The sequence below is a fragment of the Peromyscus leucopus genome, chromosome 15, assembly GCF_004664715.2.
Source record: "Peromyscus leucopus breed LL Stock chromosome 15, UCI_PerLeu_2.1, whole genome shotgun sequence".
In the NCBI taxonomy this organism is placed as follows: Eukaryota; Metazoa; Chordata; class Mammalia; order Rodentia; family Cricetidae; genus Peromyscus; species Peromyscus leucopus.
Window position 1 is genome coordinate 1,244,246 of NC_051076.1, and position 25,271 is coordinate 1,269,516.

A 25,271-nucleotide genomic window follows, 5' to 3' on the forward strand; every position below is an offset into this window, starting at 1 on the left:
TGCTAAAAATGATTTGAATCTGATCACAAAAATGAATTCAACAAAAAAAAAAAACAAAAGACTTTAATGTTTAAAAAAAAAAAAAAAAAAAAAAAACATAGAAATTAATTCAATGAATATTAATCAGATATCAGACTATATTTGAAGATAAAAAGATTAAATATTATCTTAATAGAATAAAAATTTAATATATATTTAATCTTAAAAGCATCTATATTGTTATTTCTATTGTTTAGAAGATGGGAAAATGGTTACCAAGTTATAGGTATGAGGAAAACAGTTACAACCTGTTTTCTTTTGTTTTGAAAACAAGAAGAGAATTCAGGAGACACATAGGTCAGGCTTCACTTTCAGGTAAAGATCTGAGGCTCTGAAAGGTCAGGACTTTGAATTAACAGGGCTAATTTGAAAGGAAAAGGGGAGATACAGCCGCATCTTTGACCACTGTCCTAATGTGTGGGTGCTGGTGTCCCCCCAGAGTCACGAGATAGAACTGGCTGTACTAACTCCTGGAGAGTTGTTTGGATTAGATACAATTACTCTATAAACGTACGTCTTTCATAACGACTCGAGCATTTTTGTTTGTTTGTTTGCTTTTCCAATCAACTAGGGAAAGGAAGTAGGTGGGTGAGAGAAGGTAGGCTAACCCATGATGAAAGCACCTGTATAAGCCTGAGTAGTAACTGAGTGTGGTTGTTGACACAGTGGAGTTAGCTCCCCAGAAACCTTTTTACAAATGTGTGTGCTTTCTTGGACATTTTAAAGCAGTCTTAAACTTACAGGAAAGTTTTAAGGTCAAACACAGAATTTCCACATACTCCCTGCTCAGTTCTCTCTATTCTCTTATGTTAATATCACTTTGCTGTTTTTATGTTGAAAAGTATACAGAGGACAAGGAGATGGCCGCTTTGGTGATGTGCCTGCCACACTGTGACACCAGCACACTCAGGAGGTCTGTGTCTGTAACAAGAGCACACTCAGGAGGAGTGTGTCTGTGACACCAGCACACTCAGGAGGAGTGTGTCTCTGACACCAGCACACTCAGGAGGAGTGTGTCTGTGACACCAGCACTCAGGAGTGTGTCTGTACAGCACTCAGGAGGAGTGTGATCTCGTGACACCAGCACACTCAGGAGGAGGTGTCTGTGACCAGCACGTCGGAGAGTGTGTCTGACACAGCTCGGAGATGTGTCTGTGACAGCACGCTCGGAGGAGTGTGTCTGTGACACCAGCACGCTCGGGAGGAGTGTGTCTGTGACACCAGCACACTCAGGACAGAGACAAACAGATCACTGGAGCGCATCAGCCCCCAACCTGACCACATCAATGAACTTCAGAAAATAGACAATAAAGAAGACATCAACACTGACTCTGCCTCACAAGCATTGCAAGATGTAACTCATATGCACGTGTGCACATGGCATCACACACCACACATACCACATACACAAAGTTCTCACTTGTTTGGATTTCCTTGATTATCATTAATGGTCCATTTTCTTCTCCAAGGTTTCATCTGAGGTACCACAGTTCATTAGTTTTTATGTGTCCTCGGATCCTCATAGATCCTTTCCAGACCTTCTTTGTTTATCTTTTCAGTGTTTCCTTGTGTTTGATGATACTCAGAGTCCCTTCAGTCTGGGCTTGGCCGATGTTTTCCCGCGTGGTCAAGGGGGCTGTGTTTGGGAACGAAGGCCACAGAGGGGAGGGCCCCTCTCATCACATTACCGATAGCGTGTGCTCTCCCCATGAACTGTCCCGATGCGATGACCTCCTGCACTCGTGTAGGACCAGGCTCTGCTTTCCTGCAGCTCCTGCCTTCCTGTCCACACTGCACTCTTCGAAGGAGGCAGCTGAGTAAAGCACACGCTATAGGAATGGGGGACTGTGCCTTATTTCCTCAAGGAGTAGCTCAAGTATTATTCTGGATTCTTCTGCCTGTAGATTTGTCTCTTCTCCCTACTTTATGTATTTAGTCAGTCAGTTAATATCTACTAGTGTAGAATCTTGGATAAGTAGTTCTTACTGTGGAATATAATTCAGTACTATCCAGTGTATTTTGTTGCTTGGAAACTTTTAAATAGCTTCTCCTATAAGAATCCGCAAAGGAAGTGAATGAAATCACTGCTCACTAAGGGTCCCTGTGCCAGGCTCCGTGGACAGGTCCATGTTTGTACTTAGGTCTGCTCCCTGGGGAATAGCACGCTATGTGCACAGCTGAGCGTGAGAAAGCCTGCCCCAACCACTGCGCACCGTGGCTGTGAGGCTGTTCAGAGATGAACTACGTCTCTTATTATCACTTCCATTTGTCCCATGCAAAGCCATTGCTGAATCAAAGCAAGTTTGTGCAATTATATTACACAATTATTTTTATTTCAATTTAAAAAATGATTTATTTTTACTTATTATTTATGTGTTTGTTCCTGTATGCGTTTAGGTGTACCATGCACATGTAGGTACCAGAAGAGGCAACAGAGGGCATGGGATTCCCTGGAACTGGAGTTTCAGGTGATTATGATCCACTTGATGTGGTGTTAAGAAGCTAACCCCGGCCCTCTGAAAGATCAGTAATCATCTAACCACTGAATCATCTCTCCATTCCTTATTCCACATTATCTTTAACAAAATTATCTAAGTGAAGAAGCAGTAAAGAAAGGTATTATAACCTTAAATGCTTCATACTTCTACTCTTTATAGTCTTGTATCCATATGGGTTATATATCTGTGGAAAACGTAAAAACTAAAACATAGGAAGGAAGTCAAGTCACCCCAGATGTAACTATTTTTCCATTACAAGGCTCTTCAACATACTTTATCTGACCCTCAGACGTGTCCCCTCTGAGCTGTGCAGTGTGTCCTTTCAATGCTAGCAAGTAAAGATCCAGAAAGGAAACCTGTGCAGCTAAGGTGACATACTCTGGTGACAGTGCCTGTCGATCACAGTTTGCACAGCCAAGCCTGGTAACGGGGTATGACTGCGAAGGAGAGTGGCCAGGCATGCAAGGATGGGAAGAGAACTGAACTGTCTTTGCTCTGACTCAGGTTTGTATGAACTGGATGTGTAGGTGGAAAGGTTCCCGGGAAAATGAAGCGATGTTACAGGGAACAGTCAATTAGCAGTCAGACCATGTGTGAGTAATCAGCATTGTGGGAGTACCAGAAAAGGCATTCCAGGAACACTGGATTTTGTACTTTTTTAAACAAAAGCAAGTGTTGCTATGAGTTAGGATTAGTTGTTTACATGTTTTGTTTTGTTTTTTGACTTAGGCTAATGGAAATTCAAAAATCCACATTTAAGCCCAGAGTTGAGGCTTTACTCTGAGCTGCAGTGAGCTCTGATGTGAGGAGAGCTGGTATGTGTAGCAACTGGAGGCTAACCGATTAGTCACCTGATGTGTCCTTGGGAACCCAGAAATCTAGTTTTGAGAGTCACGAAGGAAAGAGAGTGTGCTAGCAGAAGGATCAGCCAACATTTTCATTATAGACAAACCAGTGAAGTAGGAACGCGGCTTCGGTGTGCTTTTCCCTCACCTAAACTTATACAGAAGTTTTGTTACTAATGTTACAGCGGTGGGAAGTGGGATCTTTACTAGGGACCTTTCTTCTCTCATGAGTAAGTTTTGCTCTTATGGAAATGCACTGTTACCAATTATAGAATCAAGGGGTAGGGATATGGGTATTAAATGTAAAAACTTTCCTAATTTTATTTATGTGATAATTTTAAAAATAAAACTCAAGAAGAAATTTAGAGGGAGGAAAGCCCTTTCAGGCTTAGGTCATTAGTTTGGGGGTAGGTGCTGGCCACCCCTCCTCAGGAACTCTGCTGTTAGAAATGTACTGTGGAAAACAAGCATGCCTCAGCCTTCAGGAAGCCTGTGAGGTAACAGGAAGATGGATGTCAAAAATAGACGAGCAGGTCACTAGCTCCTTGTAATTGCCGTAACTGCTACAAAAGAGCCATTTTCCTGGTCTCCAAAGCAGGCCACTACAACAAACAATTAATTGCGTGTGTCAGTCAAGGCATTTAAAACAACCAGCATGTTTTTTTCAGAGTTACATGTTTGCCTGATAGTTTGGCACATCTTTCTTAATGCATCTTTATGCTTGTAAACTTATAAAATATTTTAACAAAAATATTTATTAAAATTATATCATTTAGCACGTTCCCTTTCTTCCCTCTGGCCCTTCCCATCTCCCCTCCCCCTGCTTCCTCTCAAAATCTCATCCTCTTGCGTTGTTCACACACACACACACACACACACACACACACACACACACACACACTCTTCACTCATCAGGCCTAAATATATAAATATACAACTTACTCAGTCTATTTAGTGTTTCTTTTATGTATAAGATTTCAGGGCTGGCCATTCGGTATTGGATGACCAATTAAAGGCCCCACCCCTGGGGAGAGCTGTTTCTGCTGTCTCAGTATTCCTTAGCTGCCTGCAGTCCTTTGGGGTTGGGGTGACATCCCCCCCCATGTCTGTTAGCATTGTACTTCTTCAGGTCTTGCTGGGTCAGTTTTACTCCTCAGGTATCAGACATAAAGCTGCCCTCCCATTTCTAGGACTCGCAGTGTCCAACGGAGCTCTCCGGTTCCTTTCACTCTCACACTCTTTCCACACTGTCTTCCACAGTGTTCTCTGGGCCTTGAATGCCGAAGTTGTGTTGTAGATGTACACACTGGAGCTGGATGGCCACAGTCGATTGTTCTCTGTACTTTGACTTGTGGTTTTCTGTAATAGTTTTCTTCTGTTGCAAAGAGAAGTTTCTTTGATGAGAGCTGAGTGCTACATTTACCTGGCTGAGGCCTGGTGCAAAAGCAAAAACAATTTTTAAAAGATAATTTACAGTAAAACACAAGTCACATCCTTCCATGGTCAGGCTGCTAGTCGTGAAGCCGTTGTGTGGGCCTGTGGGGCAAAGCCTCTCTGGAGCCACTTGAGTTCCTGAGGTCACGCTCTCACAGGGCTGGGATGCCGGAGCCTGATGTGGTGGCCTACGTCTTTCTTTTGCCCGAATTTCTGTTTTTCACCTTTCTGTTCCATCCTCCCAGGATCTCAGCCCAGACTTGTGCATGACTCCTTTATCTGCTCTCCACATCTTGTCAGTTGGCAAATTCAGCTGACTCCATCTTCTCCGTATCTCTCAGATCAATCTTGTTTCTCTGACCACTGACCAGATCCTACTCTTGTGACTCCAGTCGCACTGTTATGAAAAATTTTAAATAATTTCTATCCCCACACAATGTCTCTACTTTCATCCATCTATTTCTCACTGTAAGGGAAACACTGGAGGTTTCTTCATCTCCAAGATCTAAGCATTTAGCTAAGAGCATGAAACAGGAAACAACAGGAACTAAGTATTTGGTAAATGCAGTCCTTGTGTATGACTTCTCTCTCCAAAAGACTGCGGAGGCTTCTTTTTGTTCGTGGGCTGAGATCCTCCCCAGTATCACCACACTCCAGTACTTTTTTCTCTTACTATCAAAGCAGTGATAGAAAGTTACTCAGTCCTGGGCTCAGGTTGATTTTGTTGATGCCCGCTTTCTCCAACTATTCACTTGTCAAAATCCTACCATGATTTTAGCCCCTGAATCTGTCATCTCTATGCAGCTTCCTCAGATTATCTTCCCCTTTGTAATAATGGGTCTTGTTCTTCTAATGGCTGAGTGCCTCCATGTTTCAATCTTCTTTTTGTATAGTTCCTTGAAGGATACGGTTCCATTTTAAATTCCATTTTTATCCACTAGAAAGCTAACTGAAGCACTGTATTAGAAAGACTGCTAAGGGCATACTTAGGTTCCTCGAGGAAGAAGGACACCAAGCCAGATTAGATAGCACAGAGAAAAGAGAAAGAGCAAACTGTCCACTGATTGGCTGAATTGGTTGTAGCTACATGTTTTTCCAAGCCCAGCTGATGTGTCCTTGAAGACATCTGTCCCTGAAGCTTCCATTGTAAGTCATGCTGAGTTTTATCCTTAAACACTCCAGATGTTCATTTCAAAATTCCACAATCTAAAATGACGAGTTTAGTATTTGAGATAGTGTGTAGTAGTGGAAAATAAAGATATTAAAAAGTAACAATTGAAGCTGGGCAGTGGTGGCGCACACCTTTAATCCCAGCACTGGGGCAGGGGGTGTTGAGGCAAGCACATCTCTGTGAGTTCAAGGCCAGCCTGGTCTACAGAGTGAGATCCAGGAAAGGCTCTAAAGCTACACAGAGAAACCCTGTGTCAAAAAGAAAAAAAAAAAAAAAAAAGTAGCAAGTCTTTAAGAATTTTCTTTGTAGGCGGATATAGAAATCAGGAGAAAAGGCAGCAGTACTGTAGAGGGAAGGATGACAATTGAGTACTTGATGTGTAAGTCGTAGTCTAGTGTGGAAAATAGGCAGAATCTGTGAGAGGCAAAAGTCACATACACGTTTAAAATGGCTGGCTTGACATGGTGTGCGGGCTGGGAATGCTTTAAGACTAACAGCTGCACACACATATGCTGGGGTACAGCTCATGGTTATAACATAATCACAACTGTGTATTAAAGCAGATGCATTCACAAGGCCAAGTAGAGGTTATTCCTCAACTATGGTGATGATTCAATATTGGAAAAATTACCAACCAAAAATTAGGTGCAAATCTCTTGTAAAATTATCAGTCAATTTTAAAAGCCCAAGTAAATGAAGAGTAGAAGAAAGAGCTTAAATTAATGAGCATTGTTTAGTGATCACAGGAAGAAGAAGGAGGATGGGCAGGGGAAATTTTATGATTATATTACAATCTCACAAATTAAAAGTTAAATCCTATGTATTTCAGAAATGCCCACAATTTCTGTTCTATTCTAAACACCCTTTTAGAAAAGCAACAAGATTAAAAAATAAGCAACTGAAGCATTACAAAGTAAGTGGGAAGCAGACATTACATTATATGCAGAACATATTTTTGTACACAGAAAACCAAAAACATGACTTGCAAGGGAAATAGAAATCAATATGTAAAGTAACATGTGCCCATTAGATTACAAATAAACTGATCAAAATGGAAATTGAAAAAAATCATTCTATTTATAATAGAGACAAAAAAATCTGTGAACATTCACGAATTAAATTAGATAGAGATAGGACCTATATGAAGAAAATAATACCGTGTTATTAAAGGTCTCAAAGCAGGACCAAAAAGAAGTGGAAAGTTATATTTCCCTCGGGAATATGTGATACCTGAAATTATAAACCTTTCTCATATTGATGTAGAAATTCAATGCAGGCTAGATCAGAATATCAGACTTGCATTTCATATGTAAAAACTAATAACCACCAATGTTTTTGAGTAATTACTCTATGCCAGATGGTATTTTGACATCATATATATTCAAGCTCACAAAGTATTGTTTATTAATGTAGAAGAAAGCCAGAGTAAAGGCAAGCTAAGTACTGCTCTGGATCACGGAAGTAGTAAGTTGTCCCCCCCAGCCAGCCTGGCCCAGCTGAACCAGAAAGAATAAAAATACAATAACATTTAAGAAATTTTATAAAACAAAACTGATGGTAGCTACATGTGCTTAAGTTCTAGAATTCAAAGTATTGTATGCAAATTCATTGGTATGAGCACAGAAATAAACATTAGGGGGATTCACATGTAGATCCAAGTGTACGTGGCAACTTAATGTGTTATAAAGTGAATTTACAAGTTCTGGCTGCCAGCCACACTCCAGTGGATGGTCCCACATGCAAGGCTAAGTGGGCAGCAAAAAGTGTATTTAGTGGGTACGACTTTAAAAAAGGCATGGAAATGGAAGGGTGTGGAGGTGAAGACAGATCTGGGAGTTAGGGGATGAATGGGGGTAAATGTGTTCAAAATAATTGTATAAAATTCTAAAAGAGCTAATAAAATACATTTAAAAGAAAAGCTTTCATTTCATGTAGTATATTTAAATCCTATATTTAATAGTTTGAAGAACTACATAAAAATAAAAATTGTAAGAATATTTTTAACTATGAAAATAATTATCATGATGTGTTAAGAAATTAGGAAATTTAGAAGTTAGAGGGAATAAAACAGCTTTACCTGCTCAATAGTTTACTGACCACATACAACATGTACAAAGATCAAAGACAGAAGACACATCAGGAGTAAATATTTGCAGAAACAAAGAAAGAGATCACCATATACAGGGTTCGGGAAAGGGGGAGAAGTTGGTCAAAGATATTAGAGGAGTAAGTGTAGAGACCCAATATGCAGAAAGGGTGACTATGTAGCTTGACAGAAATACTGAATTGCGTATTTGAAATTTTATTAAGTGTTCTTACCATAAAACAAAATACATAAAAGGCTAATAATATTGACTGACTTACTTATAATAATCATTTTAAAAATACATGAATATCAAATCATTCTATGGTATGCCATAAAATAATAGGATTTTCCTTATTAATTACACATCAGTACAGCCAGAAGGAATATGAAAGAGGGCAGGAGACAAAGGGTTGGAGGGAGGGATCAAAGGAGAGAGAGGGAGAGAGAGAGGGGGAGAGAGAGGAGAGAGAGAGAGAGAGAGAGAGAGAGAGAGAGAGAGAGAGAGATTGATACTTGTCAGAAAGTACCTGTGATATTTTTCTTAAATAAATTGCAAATAATAGAAAAATATACAACATTGTTCAAACTGGAAACTAAAATCTGACAAATAAATGCTTCAACATGTACATTCATGTATATTTGAGTAAGGCTCTGAGGAGTATGAACAGTAACATCCCAAACTGCTAAAATAGTTGTCATGGAAAGTTGAGAGATATGGCCCAATCCTAGTTTCCACTCACCTGCTGTGAGAAGACTTGGTTTGTCTTAGTGTTAGCAGGAATTAAAGGCAAAGCCAGGCAGGGGTCTGATGCAGAAGTGCAGGGGAGACTTAACAGCTATTTGGGTGTGAGTAGGAGGCAAATGTAGTCAAAGATGGCTCAAAATTCCCAGCCTGGGGGCCTGGGGACTGCAGCTGCCGTTTATGGGTATCATGGGGAACAAGATGAATTCCTTTCATTGTTACCAGAGGAGAGATGATGAGTTCAGGTGTCAATCAAAGTAACAGTGCTTCTTGTTTTAAGTAATAATTGCTCCAAAAGGGAAGCTTTCTACCTGGGTCTTAAAATCTCAAATAAAGTACTGATTCAATTAAAGGGTGACTTTGCTGTGTGTGAATTCTTAGTAGAGTTTTCTCGACACTGCTTTATAATTGTCTTTCCTGTGAATTGTGCTGCTGGGAACCAGGTGGCTCACGACTGCTCTTTCTTACCCATGCAAGTTTTAAAATTCAAGAACATCCCCTTCTAACCAGAAAGGAAATGAGAATCTTAAATAATCTCAAACTTGGGAAGAAAGTAAATTCTCCTGTTATATACAAGCTAGCTGAAACTAATGAACCGTATATTTGTATTAAGTGTTGTTCTTTAAAATATTCCATTAGGCAGCCCTGTGAATCTGGATCTATAAATAGCATGTGCACTTTGACTCCAAAGAAAGAAGCATTAGAATTGAGCCCCATTGAGAATTTGTTTCTTGCAAATACTGTCAAAATGCTGGGAGAATTTATTTCTATATAATTATATCATATTTTATGTTGAGTCTGAAATAGAAGTGTATAATCCATCAGCAGGAGATATTTGCATAAATGAATGAGTCAATACAGTCACCTGAATAAATCCTTTTAATTTTAATTTTCAGTTATGTGTAAGTCAACTTCTTTTGCACATCTTAATTTTCCATTCATCACTCATTGAATTTTTTACTTCACACTATTTCTATGTTAATTTTTCCTGAGTGAATTATATAATCATTATATTATAGGTAATGTTTTTCATGCTGAAATTGCTAGCTATAAAAAGAGTTAAAATAGGATATTTATGTTACTGTCATGCTTTTATTTTGAGTTTAAAGACTTTCATGAATTTTAAACCTTTAGAGCATTCTTTGTGATGATTGATTTCATTGGATAATTCTCATGATTTCTTTTAAACTGCATTCAGTCTCCTATTGGAGAAATTAGACCAAAGGAAATAAATTTAGTATTTTGAATATTTCTTATTTTCCAGAAAATAAATACAGTTGGAACCAGTAATGCAGATGTCCCTTTGGCTGATCCCGGAATGTACCAGTTGGATATCACACTGAGAAGGGGTCAAAGTTTAGCTGCCCGTGATCGAGGAGGTAAAAATTTAAGAACAGTATCACCTCAAAGCTTCTTCTATGTGCTATGACAGATTTTGTTTTCTTTATTTGGATTTAGAGACACTCTTTACTATGTGATTTGACTCTTCTAACATGAAGGATGCAGCTTCCATGATTCTGACCCAGTTGGTGAGGTTCCCACCAAATCTCTTACAATATAGATTTCACAGTGCATGGGAGACATGCATTCACATATTAAGGTATACATGTATGGAGGTGAGCATACCTCCAAATAAGTGAGGTATCCATGCACACAAGTGGGCATACATTTACAAAGGTGACGATGCATAAACATTTATGTAACAGGCATACGTACGTAGTTGAGCATACATTTACATAGGTGGGCATGAATTTATGTGGGCAAGAGTTATTTTTTCACAAATGAGGCATATATTTATGGAGGTGAGCATACATAGGTGGGCATACATTTATATATATATATGTGAGTATACATTTACATAGGTAAGGCATGCATTTACATCAGTGATGCATATATTAACACGAGTGAGGCATGCATACATTTACATGGGGTGAGATGTACTTTACACAGATGAAACATACATTTATGTAAGTGAGTCTACATTTACATAGTCTACATTTACACATATTTGTTTAGGCAATCATATGTTTACACAGATAAGGCATACATTTACATAGGCTAGACATATTTTACTGTGCCAGAAGTTGGCTTTTGGTAGAAAAGGTTCTTTGTTACCTGGAGTCACTCAGTTTAATCTGCTGAAATTGTAATGTCTGAGACTAACATCTCCTCAAAACTTGGAGACCCTTAATCAGCAGCTGTCTGAACCTTGTTTGGATGTCTGCTTCTTGGTACAGAAATTTGTAGGCACTCCCAAGGGAAAAGGCAGCAGTACTTTTTAGTTCTCAGATTCCAAATGCTTGGGCAATCTCTTGATGAATTAATCTGAGCAAACAAGAGCTTTCTAGACCCAGAGTAGAGGCAGAATCATGGAAAGAGTCCCAGTGGACTGAGTAGCAGCCTGAGGGAATGTTCAGCACCTGCTGTGCAGAAGTTAGAGACTTGGGAGGACTGGGAACCCCACACCTTCAGGATGCTTAGTAGAGATGTTCACCTCCCATCAGGAGGAAGGACAGTCCCTACACTTTGGCCCGCCCATCCTCGGATACAGATGGACTCCTGACCATGTGATGCTTTTGCCACTGCATCTCCATATGTAGGAGGTCAAAGAAGCAAGATTAGGGATGCAGGTTATCATTGCTATCTCTTGTCTCTAAATGATGAATTATTTAATGTAATAATGAATTTTCATAACTAGAAACTATAAACATGGATTTGGTTTTAAGCAAAAACTAATAAATGTCATAACATTCCTAATGAATGGACAGTGAGAAACATGTTAAATTTGAAGTAAACAAGGGAAGCTTTTCAGAATTAAATATATGTTCTAGAAGCCAAAGAAAGTTTTATTGAATCAGACTATATCAGAAGTTGCATGCACTCAGTATAGAGAAACAATGGCAAGTAATATACAGTTAGAATCATTTAACAGGACATTTTTATTATTCAAAGTGATCTCAAATTAAATTGAATCATTTGATCTAAAATATAATTAGACCAAGAAACAATATCAAATTTATAATCCCAGACCTGTTCCCAATCTTGTTAAGCAACACACACATAGCTACTTCTTGTAGCATTGTTTATAGTTTTGTGAGTATTGAAACAACATAAATACCCCCAAATAGGTGAATAGTTGAAAAAACACACACAAGATCATCCACACAAGAAGATAGCCTATAATTGTGGGGGGAAATGGGATTAAGGAAAATGTCTAGAAGTTAATGTGGAAATTTTGACAATGTGACATGTAACCAAAGTTCAAAAGGGTGTCACTAGAATGTAATATTTCTTGTAAGAAATAAAGAGCTATAATAAATCAGGCAGTCTGCTAATTTGTGCAAAAAAATACAGGAAGAAAAAGTTAGACACTAATGAGATTGGTAACTTTCTGACTGTAGGTGAGGACACGTGGCAAGAATAGAGATGAGAGCGAAAAGGTAAAAAAGAAAGTGGCATTTCTCCAAGTGAATTCTTCTCCCAGTATAGTTCTCTTAGACTGTACACCATGAAGTCAAGATAAAGAGAACCATGCAGAAATATTATACTTCATGGCATGATTGTAATGTTGAAAGTGCTTATTAAGCATGCTAAGAGCTAACTAATAAACAAGTAAATATACAATAGATACTGAGACCTGTATTTCTCACTGTTGAAAATGATATGTAAGTATAGGAAATGGAAAATCTAGAAAAAAAAGTCCTGAGATATCACTGATCTCAGTTTGAACTATTATGTGTGTGTGTTGAGATACATAGAAATACAAAAGGATAAATACATGTGTATGTGTGTTCTGAATCTGTCTGCTAAGTGGGGCTAAAAACAATGACAGATGTAATAACCAAAGAAGTAATTGACACACCAAGGGTCCAAATCTTTGTTTCTAAATACAATTTCCCTAATGCAAGTGATCAGGACTTTTTGAGAAATTATTGATTACAGACCTGGGTAGGAAAAGGACAAGATGAGGTTGGGACATTTTCCATTGACAAAAAGTAAAGAAATAGATTGTCAAAACACAGGAGGCACTTCAGAGAAACAAGCAATGACTACAGGGGAGTCAAGTTCAGCAAGAGTGGTAACGATGGTGATGATGCATGACACAGGATGAAACAAACGTCTACCTTAATAGTAAATCAACAACTGAAAATGTGAGTAGGAGGGAGAGGAAGATAGCTTCCTTGTAATAGAAAGCCACCATTTAAGGACACTGTGGTCGCAACAGTCCCAGGAGGAAATCATACTAAAGTTGTATGTGAAAAAATTATGATGTGAAGCAGAATATTTGGAGCATTTCAAAAAATAACTGAGGAAGAGACTGTCTTGGCCAAGTTACATTTACAAGTAGTTACCCTTGGCAGTCATAAGAGATGAAGGCAGTACTTGCTTTAGATAACATGCACTAAGAAATGCACACCATGGCTGTGGACAATTGTGTCAAGAGGTTCAACGTTCTTATAAATGTATAATCTTGGCAAACTATGCCATCATAGGATGCCATTTGTTGAGCATAGCTCACTTTGTTCTACCCTTAAGACACTGTGTAGTCTCTTTCCTATCCCTCTTTTTAGAATTATTAATGTATATTCATTGTACAGAATGATGGATTTCATTGTTAGATTTTCAAACGTGTACTGTGTGTACTAGCATTCATCCCATTACCCTATCTTAGGCAGCATGAAAATATACTAAACTTGCTGGGCGGTGGTGGCACACACCTTTAATCCCAGGACTCGGGAGGCAGAGGCAGGCAGATCTCTGTGAGTTCGAGGCCAGCCTGGTCTACAAAGTGAGTTCCAGGAAAGGCGCAAAGCTACACAGAGAAACCCTGTCTCAAAAAACCAAATATATATAATAAACTTAGATTTAAGTCTAGATTCCCTTGTTCCAGCATACTCTGTTTCACCATGGTTCCCAGTCTGTATTTCATGTGAACACAATAGTATTTTTCTTATAGCAGCAAATTATTCTCAGATAGAAATATGGAACAAGTTTCAGGAGAATGGGAGTATTGTGTATTTAAGGAAATATTACTTAGCAAGGAAGAACATATCATATATTTAAAATGCTCATTTCAACCTAACCCAGTTTGGAAATTGTTTCTCTCTCTCTCTCTCTCTCTCTCTCTCTCTCTCTCTCTCTCTCTCTCTCTCTCTCTCTCTCTCTCTTCTCTCTCTTTCTGTGTTTTGTTTTTTTTTTTTTTGTCTTCTGTCTGTCTGTCTGTCTGAAAGTTCATACAGGTGATTAAGGACTCAGAGAGGGCATCAGATTGCCAGGATCTGGAATTAGACAGTGTAGAAAGGTCTGATGTGGGTGCTTGGGATTGAACTATGACTCTCTGTGAAAGTAGCAAGTTCTCACAACTCCTGTCCTGTTTGCTGCTGATTGCTGTTTATCAGACCATGACCAAAAGCAATTTGGAGAGGAAATCGTTTATTTGATGTGTATGACTCAATCACAGCCCACCATGGGAAAAAACAAAAACAGGAATTCAAGCCGGTCAGGAACCTGGAAGCAGGAACCAAAGCAGAGATTATGGGGGAGTGCTGCTTACTGGCTTGCTTTCCAAGGTTCACTCAGCCTGCTTTCTTACATAGCCCAGGATCCCCTGAATCGGTGGCATTGCCACTCGATGATTAATTAAGAAAATGTCCTATAGACTTGCATGCATCTCACCTGAGAGTCTCCTACTGAGATCACTCTAAATTGTGTCAAGTTGATAAAACAAAACAAAACAAAAAATTAACTAACCCTCACAACAACAGAGGCATCCCTCCTGCCCTAAAGATAAGTTTTTTGTTTGTTTGTTTTAGGTAGAAGAAAGACCTGAGTTAAGTCTGTGATTGAGTGTCTTGAATAACAGATAATTTGATGTTTGAGTAGGCAGTGTTGGGTTAGTTAGCTCTGTAGTATAATATCGCAGTGAATTGGTGGGACAACTCTATGGAGATGGAGACTTTAAGTCAAAGGGCAGCTAGAAAGTACTGGAGTTGTGTGGGAACACCGCTCTGATTAAGGACTTGAACTTGGATATTTTTATGTATTTGGATGATTTGCTTGCATGTGTGCGTACCAATATGTGTAGTGCCTGAAGAGGCCAAATGAAGGCATCAGATCCCCTGTGGAATTGGAGTTACAAACTACTGTTAGCTGTCATATGGGTGCTGGGAATAGAATCCTGGTTCTCTGGAAGAGTAGTCAGTGCTGTTAACCAAGCTCTCAGCCCTTTGAGCTTGCATTTTAAGTGTGAAACAGAGAAGGAAAGGAATGTATGCGAGACGGGTTAGAGGAATGCCCGCAATGACTTGGGATGATTTGAAAGATGGAGCTGAGTAAAGGGGGAAAAAGACAGAAAGAAAGAAAAACTGTGGGAGTCTTAAGGTTGATGGCACTCATGCTTCCTGAGGGCCATGCAGAGATTAGAAAGGATGGCTCTAGACACTGTGTAACTGTCAGAGTCAACAGAAGCTATGCTTCTACCATTTATTACAATGCTGCCCAGAAAGACCCAAATGTCTTTGTTCTCTGTGCCTTGCATCACATGTTCACAGGAGAGAGAAAGGAGAAGAATCCCCTTTCACCATCATGGTCAACATCCCCATAATGTTTGGATTTTGTTTCTGGAGGATCCCTCATACACAGTAGTCACTGAAGGCAGGCTGGGCACTCTGAGCTGGCCATTCTTCCTTTAATTTGACTTGTTTGCCAGCATAAACAGAAGACTTCTTGGAACACTTCTCATTTTCCTGAGTTCTCTTATTTCTTCCTTAGGCACTCTGATGAATTCTAGACAGAGTCTTACACACCTAAGTGGAGAGCTAAGATGCACATTGTATTAGCTGTGTGACTTTGAGTGAGATGTGCAGTCTTTCTTCTCTAATGATAAAATCCAGGTTTAGTAAACAGAAATGCAGGCTAGTTTCATGTAAACAATGTATTATCTTTCATTCATGCATGGACAACTCTCAAGTAATATTTCAAGCATGCTAATACTAAAAGTATTTATTGTTCTTCTGAAATTTGATTACCAATTTGTCTTGCAGTCCCTCCCATTCAACTTTCAGAAAGACACCATTTATATGTAAATTAAGTTGGACTTTTCAGGAGATAAACCTTTTGGCTGAAATCCCTACTACCATCTGTCATATTTTGAATGTGATGTATTCTAAGCAGGCTGTTTGTACTAAGTGTAAATTAAGAGCAATTTGGATGGGTGTGTCTGGTAATAGCAATTCCCTTCTCTTTCTTTTCCTGCAATTTAGATCATGGAGGATAGAATGGTTTCCTAGAAGTCATAACAGATCACCACACATAAAGCCAGAAAGGCAGAAATGCATTAGCTTGGAGGTTTTGGAGCCAAGAATTTAAAGACCATGGTATAGCAAGACAAACTCTCCTAGGTGTTCCAGGAAATAATTGCAGTTTTCAGTTTGCTGCTTCTGTAGCCCCAGGCAGTCCTTGGTTTGGAAGAATATCACCCTGGTTAATCTCTGACTCCAGCCTAATGTGGTTTTCCTTTCTGTTGTCACCTCCCAAGTCTCCCTCCCCTTTCTCTTCTAAGGATAAAATCATCAGCATCCATCCTAACTCACAAGGACCTGAGCTTAAATACACCTTAAAGTGCTGTATTTCCAAGTGAGGTCATATTCACAAGCACTAGGGATTAACACATGTGTGTTATGAGGAAACTCAAATTAATGTGCAGTGATTCTCAGCCTGTGGATCTCGACCCATTGGAGGGTCCAATGACCTTTCACAGGGATTGCATATCAGATATCTTGCATATCAGATATTTGCATTGTGATTTATAACAGCAAAATTACAGTTATGAAGTAGCAATGAAAATAATTGCATGGAGGTCATCACAACATGAGGAACTGTATTAGTGTCACAGCATTAGGAAGGCTGAGAACCACTGTATTACAAGGTATTTCTTTTCATTGTACACTAGGAATAAATTTAAATAAACAAAAAATAAAGTTGTTTATTTATTTGTAACATTATTATAAATTCCTGCATTTTTGGCCGGTCTATAGTTCTCCATCTGGGCACCTTCAGCTGCTAGAGTCTGCCCTGACTTTAGGCCCGTGCTAAAGAAAGCTTCCAAGCATACTGAAAGCCTTGTTCTCAGAATGGAGTAAGAACAATAGAAACCTGATATATGGATATGGATGTGAGAGTTAACCACCCATTAACCTTCATTTTTAATCACTAATTGAGAACTTGCACCAGATCCAACACTGCCAGATGTAAGAAGAGTTGAGACCTCTCTTTTCCCAGAAAATAAATTCAATGAAATAAGACTAAAACATTCGGCATTGTAATTATAAACAAGTCCTTTTTCAAGTTAGATGGCCAGTCAACAGTTTTAACACCAGAAAGTATCGATGAAACCTCTTAAAGAGAGAGTGGGTAAGGCATGGGTCTATCCCTAGTGGACATCAGGCATGAAGCAGGAAGCTTGGAACTTACTAAGTTTCTTTGATTCCCAAGAGGCCTGGCTGTAAGGGCACCACTGCCACAGCACATGCGTTCACACTTTGGTCTCCAGACTCCTGCTTGGTTTTGAAGTTTGGGAACTGTCATCATGTCAGGATGGCTGCATCTCACCTGGAGAAGTTGTGTTTTGTAACTATTGACTGGAATCATTACAAACAGTACTCCATTTCACTATCCAAGCAAATTTTAGATGTAATGAACATTTACTAATGTTTTCTAAAAGAGATCTTAATCTCACTAAAATTCATCAGAAAATTAAGCATCATAGGGTTGGGGCTATAGCTAAGTAGAAAAGCATGTGCTTTACAGGCATGACATTTGGAGTTTAACCACTAATACCAAAGGGGATAAAGCATTGTGTATATTCTTATTCCCCAAGGAATATGCAGCTACGCAGCAGGAGTGGGTTTTCTCTGAGTGCACTCCCCTGGTATCCTGAGAACTCAGCTTTTGATGAGCTATGCTGATCAAGAAAAGACATGCCATGCTGTGTTTTGGGCAAGATAATGAATTATATGTGTTGCTAGTCAACTTTGTTTAAAAGTTTCTTTCAGGTGGTGAGAATGAGATATAAGTGTAGCTTATCTGTTAGAGACATGATCATCTACATACATGTTGATGTTCCTTTAACCAAGGTCCTACCATTGAGAAAATTTTCAGAATGGCCTTGTCCTTTTAAATATTTTACTTGAACTTTTTATGCAGTAATCATGGTTATCAATTCACTTATACAATGTGTAATAAGTCAAGATAATAATTTCTATCTCTTTCAGTAATCACCTTCTGTGTTGGGAATTTAATATTTTTGTCATTTTGAACTGAATCATGGGTTGTTCTAACTAGTAATAGGGGTCAGGGGTGTTTCCTCCATTCTGTTTCCAGTTCCTTTGGTTCTTGTTCCTCCTGTCCTTGGCCTACTCAGTGTTCGCTGACCACAACTGCATTCCATTCATTTCTTTTCAAGACTCACTTGGTGGTATTCACAAGTTACCAACACAATGACCTTCAGTTCCTTTATGTCGCTGCAAATGACAGGATTTCAGTCTGTGATCTTAAACCTCATATATAATTGTATGTGCATACAAACACATACACATACTCATACATGCAAATGATATGTATATGAAAATGCGTATTATTATGATTAGTATACACAGCTGTGGTTTGGGTCAGTAAGCTCACATGTGTTTTTTTGTTATTTACTGGAAGGTTTTGTTTGTTTGGAAGTTCCACAATCCTGGGAACTACCACATACAGTGACTGTGAACCAACACCTGAGTCTGAAACAGAGAGCCAGGGTGACCCTACGTCAAGCTGCTTTGTTAGCTGTTTATCCATGATAGTCACTGTTAACTAGTAGAGATGTAGTCTATTCTTTTTTAATGCTTGACTTTTTATAGATAGAAAACATACTACTCAGTGTACATAAAGACCCCTTGGTTGCATTTTAGTAAAACTGGCCATATAATTGCTAAACCATGAGAATTTAATAAGTGACTTGATGTTTGCCCTGTTGTCCCAAGAATATTTTGCACTGGTCTCAGCATTGTTTAATCTGAACCATAGAAAGGACCCTTTTACAGCCTCTTTTACAGCACTATGTATGGAATAAATTCCTTTCTTTAGGGTCTACCAGGAGGTGAGATCTTTGCCAAATGTAAGTCTGTCTGGGATTCCTTCAGTTATAGAGCAGATGTTTCACCAGCTCCCTGAAGAGCCTGGGTCTATTTCCATTCTCTGAAATGCAGTCTAACTACCTGACTAAATAGTTACCTTCAAAAGCATTCTTTCTTCCTTTGCTGTGATTTCGAACTTGCTTTCTTAATTATAACAAAGTAAAAGGGAGGACCAATTTTTATGCCAAATTTTATTGAAATTCTGCAAATACTGACATTTCCATGAATTGTGAAAAGACTAAGGGAGAGTGCCATGTGAAGTATTTGACAGTGTGTTATGTACGTTATAAGTAATCAATATATATCATATATCCTCCATTCAACTACATAGTCATTGCCCATAATATATTTGTGAAACAATATTTGATTATACATTAATTTTGAATAAGTATAATTTAATTTAGCTGTTGTTAAGAAAGGCTGGTTTTAAAGCTTACTTCACTTTAAAAGAGCATCATGGAATTCTACTTAGCAGAGACATTGTCATTAAATTTGCATAGTAGCTTGTATTCATAGCTTTCCATCTTAAGAGGTGTTTCTTCTTGGCGAAAACATAAAGATTTTGACGTATTTTGTCTGTGAAGAAATGCTGTCAGGAATTAGCTCTCTATTGCCTGAAATTGGGTGATAGATAGTATACATAAAGCATTCTTCCCATAAAATTTGAAGGTCAGTTGGCACAGTATCTCAAATAAGAATGAATTTACACTTTTGATATAGATGTATGATGCAGCCAAACCTAAGTAATATTTTAGTCTATTGACTAAGAGTATTTTAAAAGAAGGCATTGATTCTAGTTGGTACTAATTTAACTGAAAATCAGGGCAAAGAATAGAGACAAAAGAAACACACAGGCTTTATCATGTGCTTTTAAATAAATGATAGTCATACCCACAGTATTTGAAACCCACTTGAATTCGATGTCTCTTCACTGGCACGGTCTTGCTTCTTTTTCGCTGGTCTCATGTCAGCAGTTGACTTTCATAAAGTCATTTGCTCTTGGGCACATTTGCTCAAGTTGCAGATTACATTTAGAAAGTGTACCTGTGAATTACATCCTTGCTTCCTCAGCAGTCCTTTCCATGCAGATCTGAGACTGTGCCCATTGAGAACTCAATCCCTGTCCTGCGTCCAGCAGTGGAGTCTTTAAGAACAGTGAGACATATGCTGCTGTGGATGGCAGACTGATCCCCCAGTTACTGTATTGCTGACATGGGAACTGAGGAGAGCAACACACAAGTGAATGTCTGTAAATTAGGTGTTAATTGCCCAGAGGGAGACAATGTGCTGTGGACAGTGGAGACCCTGACAGACACCCAAAGCATTCCTGTGATCCCTGCAGTGTCTGTGACCCTTTCTTCTCATTCCAGCGGGGTGTGCAGTGTACCAAAGACCAACATGTTACCTGACACAACACCGTCAGAGGAAACTGAACCTTTTGTTGCCTTTGATTTCTTTCACATCCCATAAAGCAGTTTTTCATGATCATTATGGTTGTTCATCAGTCTTATAAGCCTATCCAGGGAGGGTTACACTTGACATCAGTTCACCAGCAGGAAACCACAGACAGCCCATGTTCAGGGCTGGAATCAGCCACCCACCCATCTGTGAGTTATTTACTTTGTATCTTTAGGTTACATAAGTACTGTGTGACAAAGTTGATCCTGAGGAGATGTAACATACATGTCTACTCACCCCAGATAAGAAGCTCATGACAGACAAAGGATGGATACCACCAAGGTCAGTTTGGGGAACCAGTGAGTTCTCTTGAGGTTACATAAAGAAATATGGGTGAGGAGTCACTTATAGGACCAGAAATGACTCAAAGACAGCTGCATCACCAAAGCCTACCCCAGACAGCTCACAGAGCTGGGACCCAGGAGCACACTGCTCAGCCTGTGGGCAGCTCAACAGGATGAAGAGTGTTCTTTCCAGGTGCCTCAGTTGGTCTAAAGCTCTTCCAGGCAGCGTGGCTGGTCTCTGCTTCTTCAGGCAGAGGCTGTAGTCTGGAGTCTTTGCAGCTTGGCTTGTCTGAGAGTGACCAAGCTGAAGGTATTGCTTCCTTGGGGGAGGGGTGGCTACTGAATCTGGTCAGCTTCAGGGACTTCTGAGGCTCTTTTGAGTTGTTACCTTCTTGCCTAAAGAACTTCCTTTCGGGATCGAGTGTTTCATCAGGGCAAGACGGCAAAATCTGTGCAGAGCTGGCATAGAAGTCACTCTAGGGCTTTATCTCTCACAGCATCAGAGATAATGTCCAGAGACATACCCAGGCACAATAACCATTAACTCAGGGAATCCCAAAGATAGCAGCTTCCTAGCACATGGGACTCTGCACCTTCATTTTTACCATATGTCAATAAGCAGTATCGTTGACATATTGCCTAATCAGTTTCCCAGGAGAACAGAGTGGACCAAATGTCATGCTGTCTTTGAGAAAGAGGACAGGGTCCCCCACACTATGGTGAATGTTGAAAAAATACAGAAAATTGGGAACATTTCTAAATCATGTCTCATCAGTTTCCCCATCTTACATGGCACTGGAAGAAATCCCAAGGTTTGTAAAGTGAACCTGTGGTGTCTATGGCATCTCTCCAAGAAGCTACAAGGTTGGTCTGTATATAAAAATGCCTTCCTGTTTTATTACTTCAATTTTATGGCAGACCTAAGGTAAAGACAAAATCCACTAAATTTTCAGCACAAATGCAAGGAAAAGAGAGGGCATCAGCCTTGTCTGTGTAATAACACAGAAACAGCCCCGTAAGAGCTGGGACACCTGTTGGTTTTTAGCAGCGCTCTTACCCTGCGAGGAAAAGTCACAAAACACGACAGAATCCACTAACAAGACTTTTATTAAGGTGAGGAGAGAGGGATAGATGTGAACAGGCCTGTGGAAAGACGTGTGTGAAGGGGGGCCGGGGGAACTTGGCGCCAGGGGAACTTGGCGCCAGCTTATAAAGGTAGAGCTGCGCCTGCGCACACAGGCCCACATGGCTATTCCACACATGCGCATAGATCACATGGTTGCGCTGTGTGCTTTATGCAACCATGTGGCCACGGGGTCATGGGTCACGTCAGACATTTGACCTGGAAATGACTAGGCGGAAATGACTAAGTGTCCTGCTGGGTATGCCCAAACTTAGGGTCGTGTTGGGAATCTCTATCAACACCTGTCTAGGAAATAATGATAAACAATACATTTTAGATGAAATGCAAAGGAGTTTCTAAAAATATAAGACAGCTTTACTGCATTGATTCTTACCTTTAGAACTTGAATATTATAATCTCTCTCTCTTTCTGTGTGTGTGTCTGTCTGTCTGTCTGTCTGCCTGCCTGTCTGCCTGTCTGTCTGTCTGTGCATAACTCCTTATTCTAAATTGCCACTCTCTAAAAGGCATGGGTCCTTGACATGGCCATGCCCATGTCAATAACATGTTTACTCGGGATTTCATTTGCTTCTGATACACTCATTCAGGGCTTTCTCTACTCACTACAAATTAGATTTCCTATCAAAAAATCTGATTTACATGAACTGTTACATCAGATGTAACCAAAGAGAAAACATTTAGACTTTTAAGCCAGTTTAACTAAATAATTTAGATTATTCAAATACTTTTATTATTAGGAATAATCAGAAATATTTAGAATGCTTAAATGGACCTAAAGATATTTCATAATTAATTTTAATTGACCATTTGTAATAATGCCTTAGAATCTGGATCTGTAGTCTTAAGACAGAAGGGTTTCTCAAGGACAGATTATATCTTTTGTTCTTCACCATATCTTAGTAACCTAGATACTAATTAATTAAATATTGCTATTCCCTTCTAAAGCACTTTGTGTGTGTGTGTGTGTGTGTGTGTGTGTGTGTGTGTGTGTGTGTGTGTGTGTGTATGCACACGCACATAGCTGTCTATTCTAAATTTATATGAGTCTATTAATCTCAGGACCAGTCAAATCATGAGAGCTCTCTTCCATTGAGGGAGTATACAACTTTGTCAGTTCTCTCTGTAGTTGCATGAAGGTAACTTTGTCAAGAAGAAAGTCTTCTCAACATAGTTTAGGGACAGCTCTCTTAGTGTAGTTCAGGGACAGCTCTCTCAGCATAGTTTAGGGACAGCTCTCTTAGTGTAGTTTAGGGACAGCTCTCTCGGGATAGTTTAGGGAACAGCTCTCTTAGTGTAGTTTAGGGACAGCTCTCTTAGTGTAGTTTAGGGACAGCTCTCTCAGCATAGTTTTGGGACAGCTCTCTTAGTGTAGTTTAGGGACAGCTCTCAGTCTGGGCACAAATCATCTTGCTTAATTGCTTCTTGTCTTATAAAACCACCTATAAAATCTCCCTGAGCTGACCTAGGGAGAGAATCCCTTTCTCTTTTGGTTCTTGTAGAATGAGGAATTGCATTCAATCTTCCTTGATTTTTAAAGTATATTTTACTCATCTAATTAGATGTTTTTATAAAATGCATACTCATCCTACATTTGGAGCTCTCTGAGGAAAGTTGTCCCCAAACAGCAATGATTTTCAGTGCAGTTGCAGCATCAGAATCACTTTGGAACTTTGCAAACTTTATGACCTTACCCTTGACCTGCGGGATCACACAATCTCAAAAGAAGGCCCATTCATTTGTATTTTAAAAACACTTTGGCTGATTCTGATGTATTTTAAAGTCATTTATAAAAAAGATCTCCCATGAACCACATACACACCCCCACACATAAACACCACACGGTAAGTAACTATTTGCGGCCACATACAAACAAGCAGAAAGCCACTGTGCCGATTGCCATGTGTAATTTTCACCAGTGATTGAAACTATGGAAATAAAGCACAAGTGGAAAATGTCCTAGACAAAAACCAGTGAGGGATCACCTGCTCCCTGAGGACTGCTGTCCCAGAATGGCTCACTCTTCAGTAAGGCAGTGAAGCACAACCACAGAATTCCTCAGGTCTTGAATTCTCTGTAAATGTGCACAGTCAGGCTGCCTGCCCCCAAATACCGAACTATTCCTCTGACTGATTCACTCCCAAGGCCTAAGATCAAATGAAGGCACACCATAGAACATGAGTCTGTTCAGATGTCCACTAGACTGGAATAAAAGTTCTGAACTCAAGAGTTCCATTTGACATGCCTTTGAAGACTGGTGGTTCACTGTTTTTAAATTCTACATCTACATGTATATCTGTGTGTTTGGATGCACACAGAACTCAGGTCCTGTGCAAGAGCTAGAATTCTTAGCCACTGAGCTAGTTCTCCATCCTAGGTTGCATGCTTTCTAAAGGGGAAGGAGAAAATAATAACACGAAAGGAATCTTGACCATTCTTATGTAGCCAGGAGCCAACCCTCATTCCCTCGGCTTTGGCATTCCCTGTGAAACACACAATCTCTGAGGTTCCTGCGAGAATTGTGGAGGAAACAGCTTAGTCATAAGCACATGTCAGAAATAGGTCATGATCTTATTGTGCAAATGAAAGATCCCTGTACATAGAATGAAAATTTCAATCGCAGAACATTTTATTGATAATTTTAATATCTAAATTTCCTATTTTCCCTGAAAGCAAATGTGGGCTTGTTTTCCAGATCAAAGAGCAAGAATTATTATTTCCTGCGTCTACTTTGCAGGCCCACTCTCTCCTCCCCTACTGGAGATGCGGTGAGTACTGATGTCATCGGATCCACATTGCAGGGGGAGGGGCCACAAGCGCACCCCCTGCTGTGTAGTGACAAGTGTCGCATAGTGGGCAGTCTCCTCTATTGAGAAACTTTATCTTCCTAATGCACACAAACTGTGTCTTCGGGACAGAGAAGCAGTTCCTAGATCTTCATTACCCTTTAAAAATAAAGTTGTAGCTCTGGGCTCTCAGCCTTAGAGGGAACTGGTTGAGACAAAGTGGGTGTCCTCAGTCTCCAGAGCCCATAACTCTCTATTACTCCGCCACACTCTGTTCTCCATTACTGCCAAACATGGATCCTGTGCATTGTTAATGTATAACAATACTGTAGAGTTGTAAATTGAAGTGAAAATCCCTTTATACTTGAAGAATGACCAATTTGCTCTCCATAAACATCTCCAAAATGTAGCTAAGTAGTTTAGAATTCTGAGTAGTTTTACAGCAAAGTGTACTTAGAAGCAATAACTACAAAGTTGTGCATTTGATTTTTCTAAACTTCTTGTGCACTTAGAACTTGCCACTTATTGAATAAAGTTAGCAGAGAAGAATTGCTAGTTAAACTGCAAAAACAAGAATGATCACAGACAGCTTCATCCTCTTTATTAAAGAAAG

At 39.5% G+C, this 25,271-nt stretch overlaps 1 protein-coding gene across 2 annotated transcripts in view; it reads left to right on the forward strand.

Annotated features, from left to right (window-relative positions):
* The window catches only part of LOC114687488 (multiple C2 and transmembrane domain-containing protein 1-like), a 133,735-nt gene that overhangs the window by 39,258 nt on the left and 69,206 nt on the right, over positions 1–25,271 (forward strand). For both annotated transcript variants that reach the window (XM_037211087.1, XM_028862113.2), the window contains exon 2: positions 10,080–10,194. In XM_037211087.1, coding sequence (XP_037066982.1) covers positions 10,080–10,194 — 115 coding nt within the window. The remainder of the gene's footprint in view (positions 1–10,079; positions 10,195–25,271) is intronic.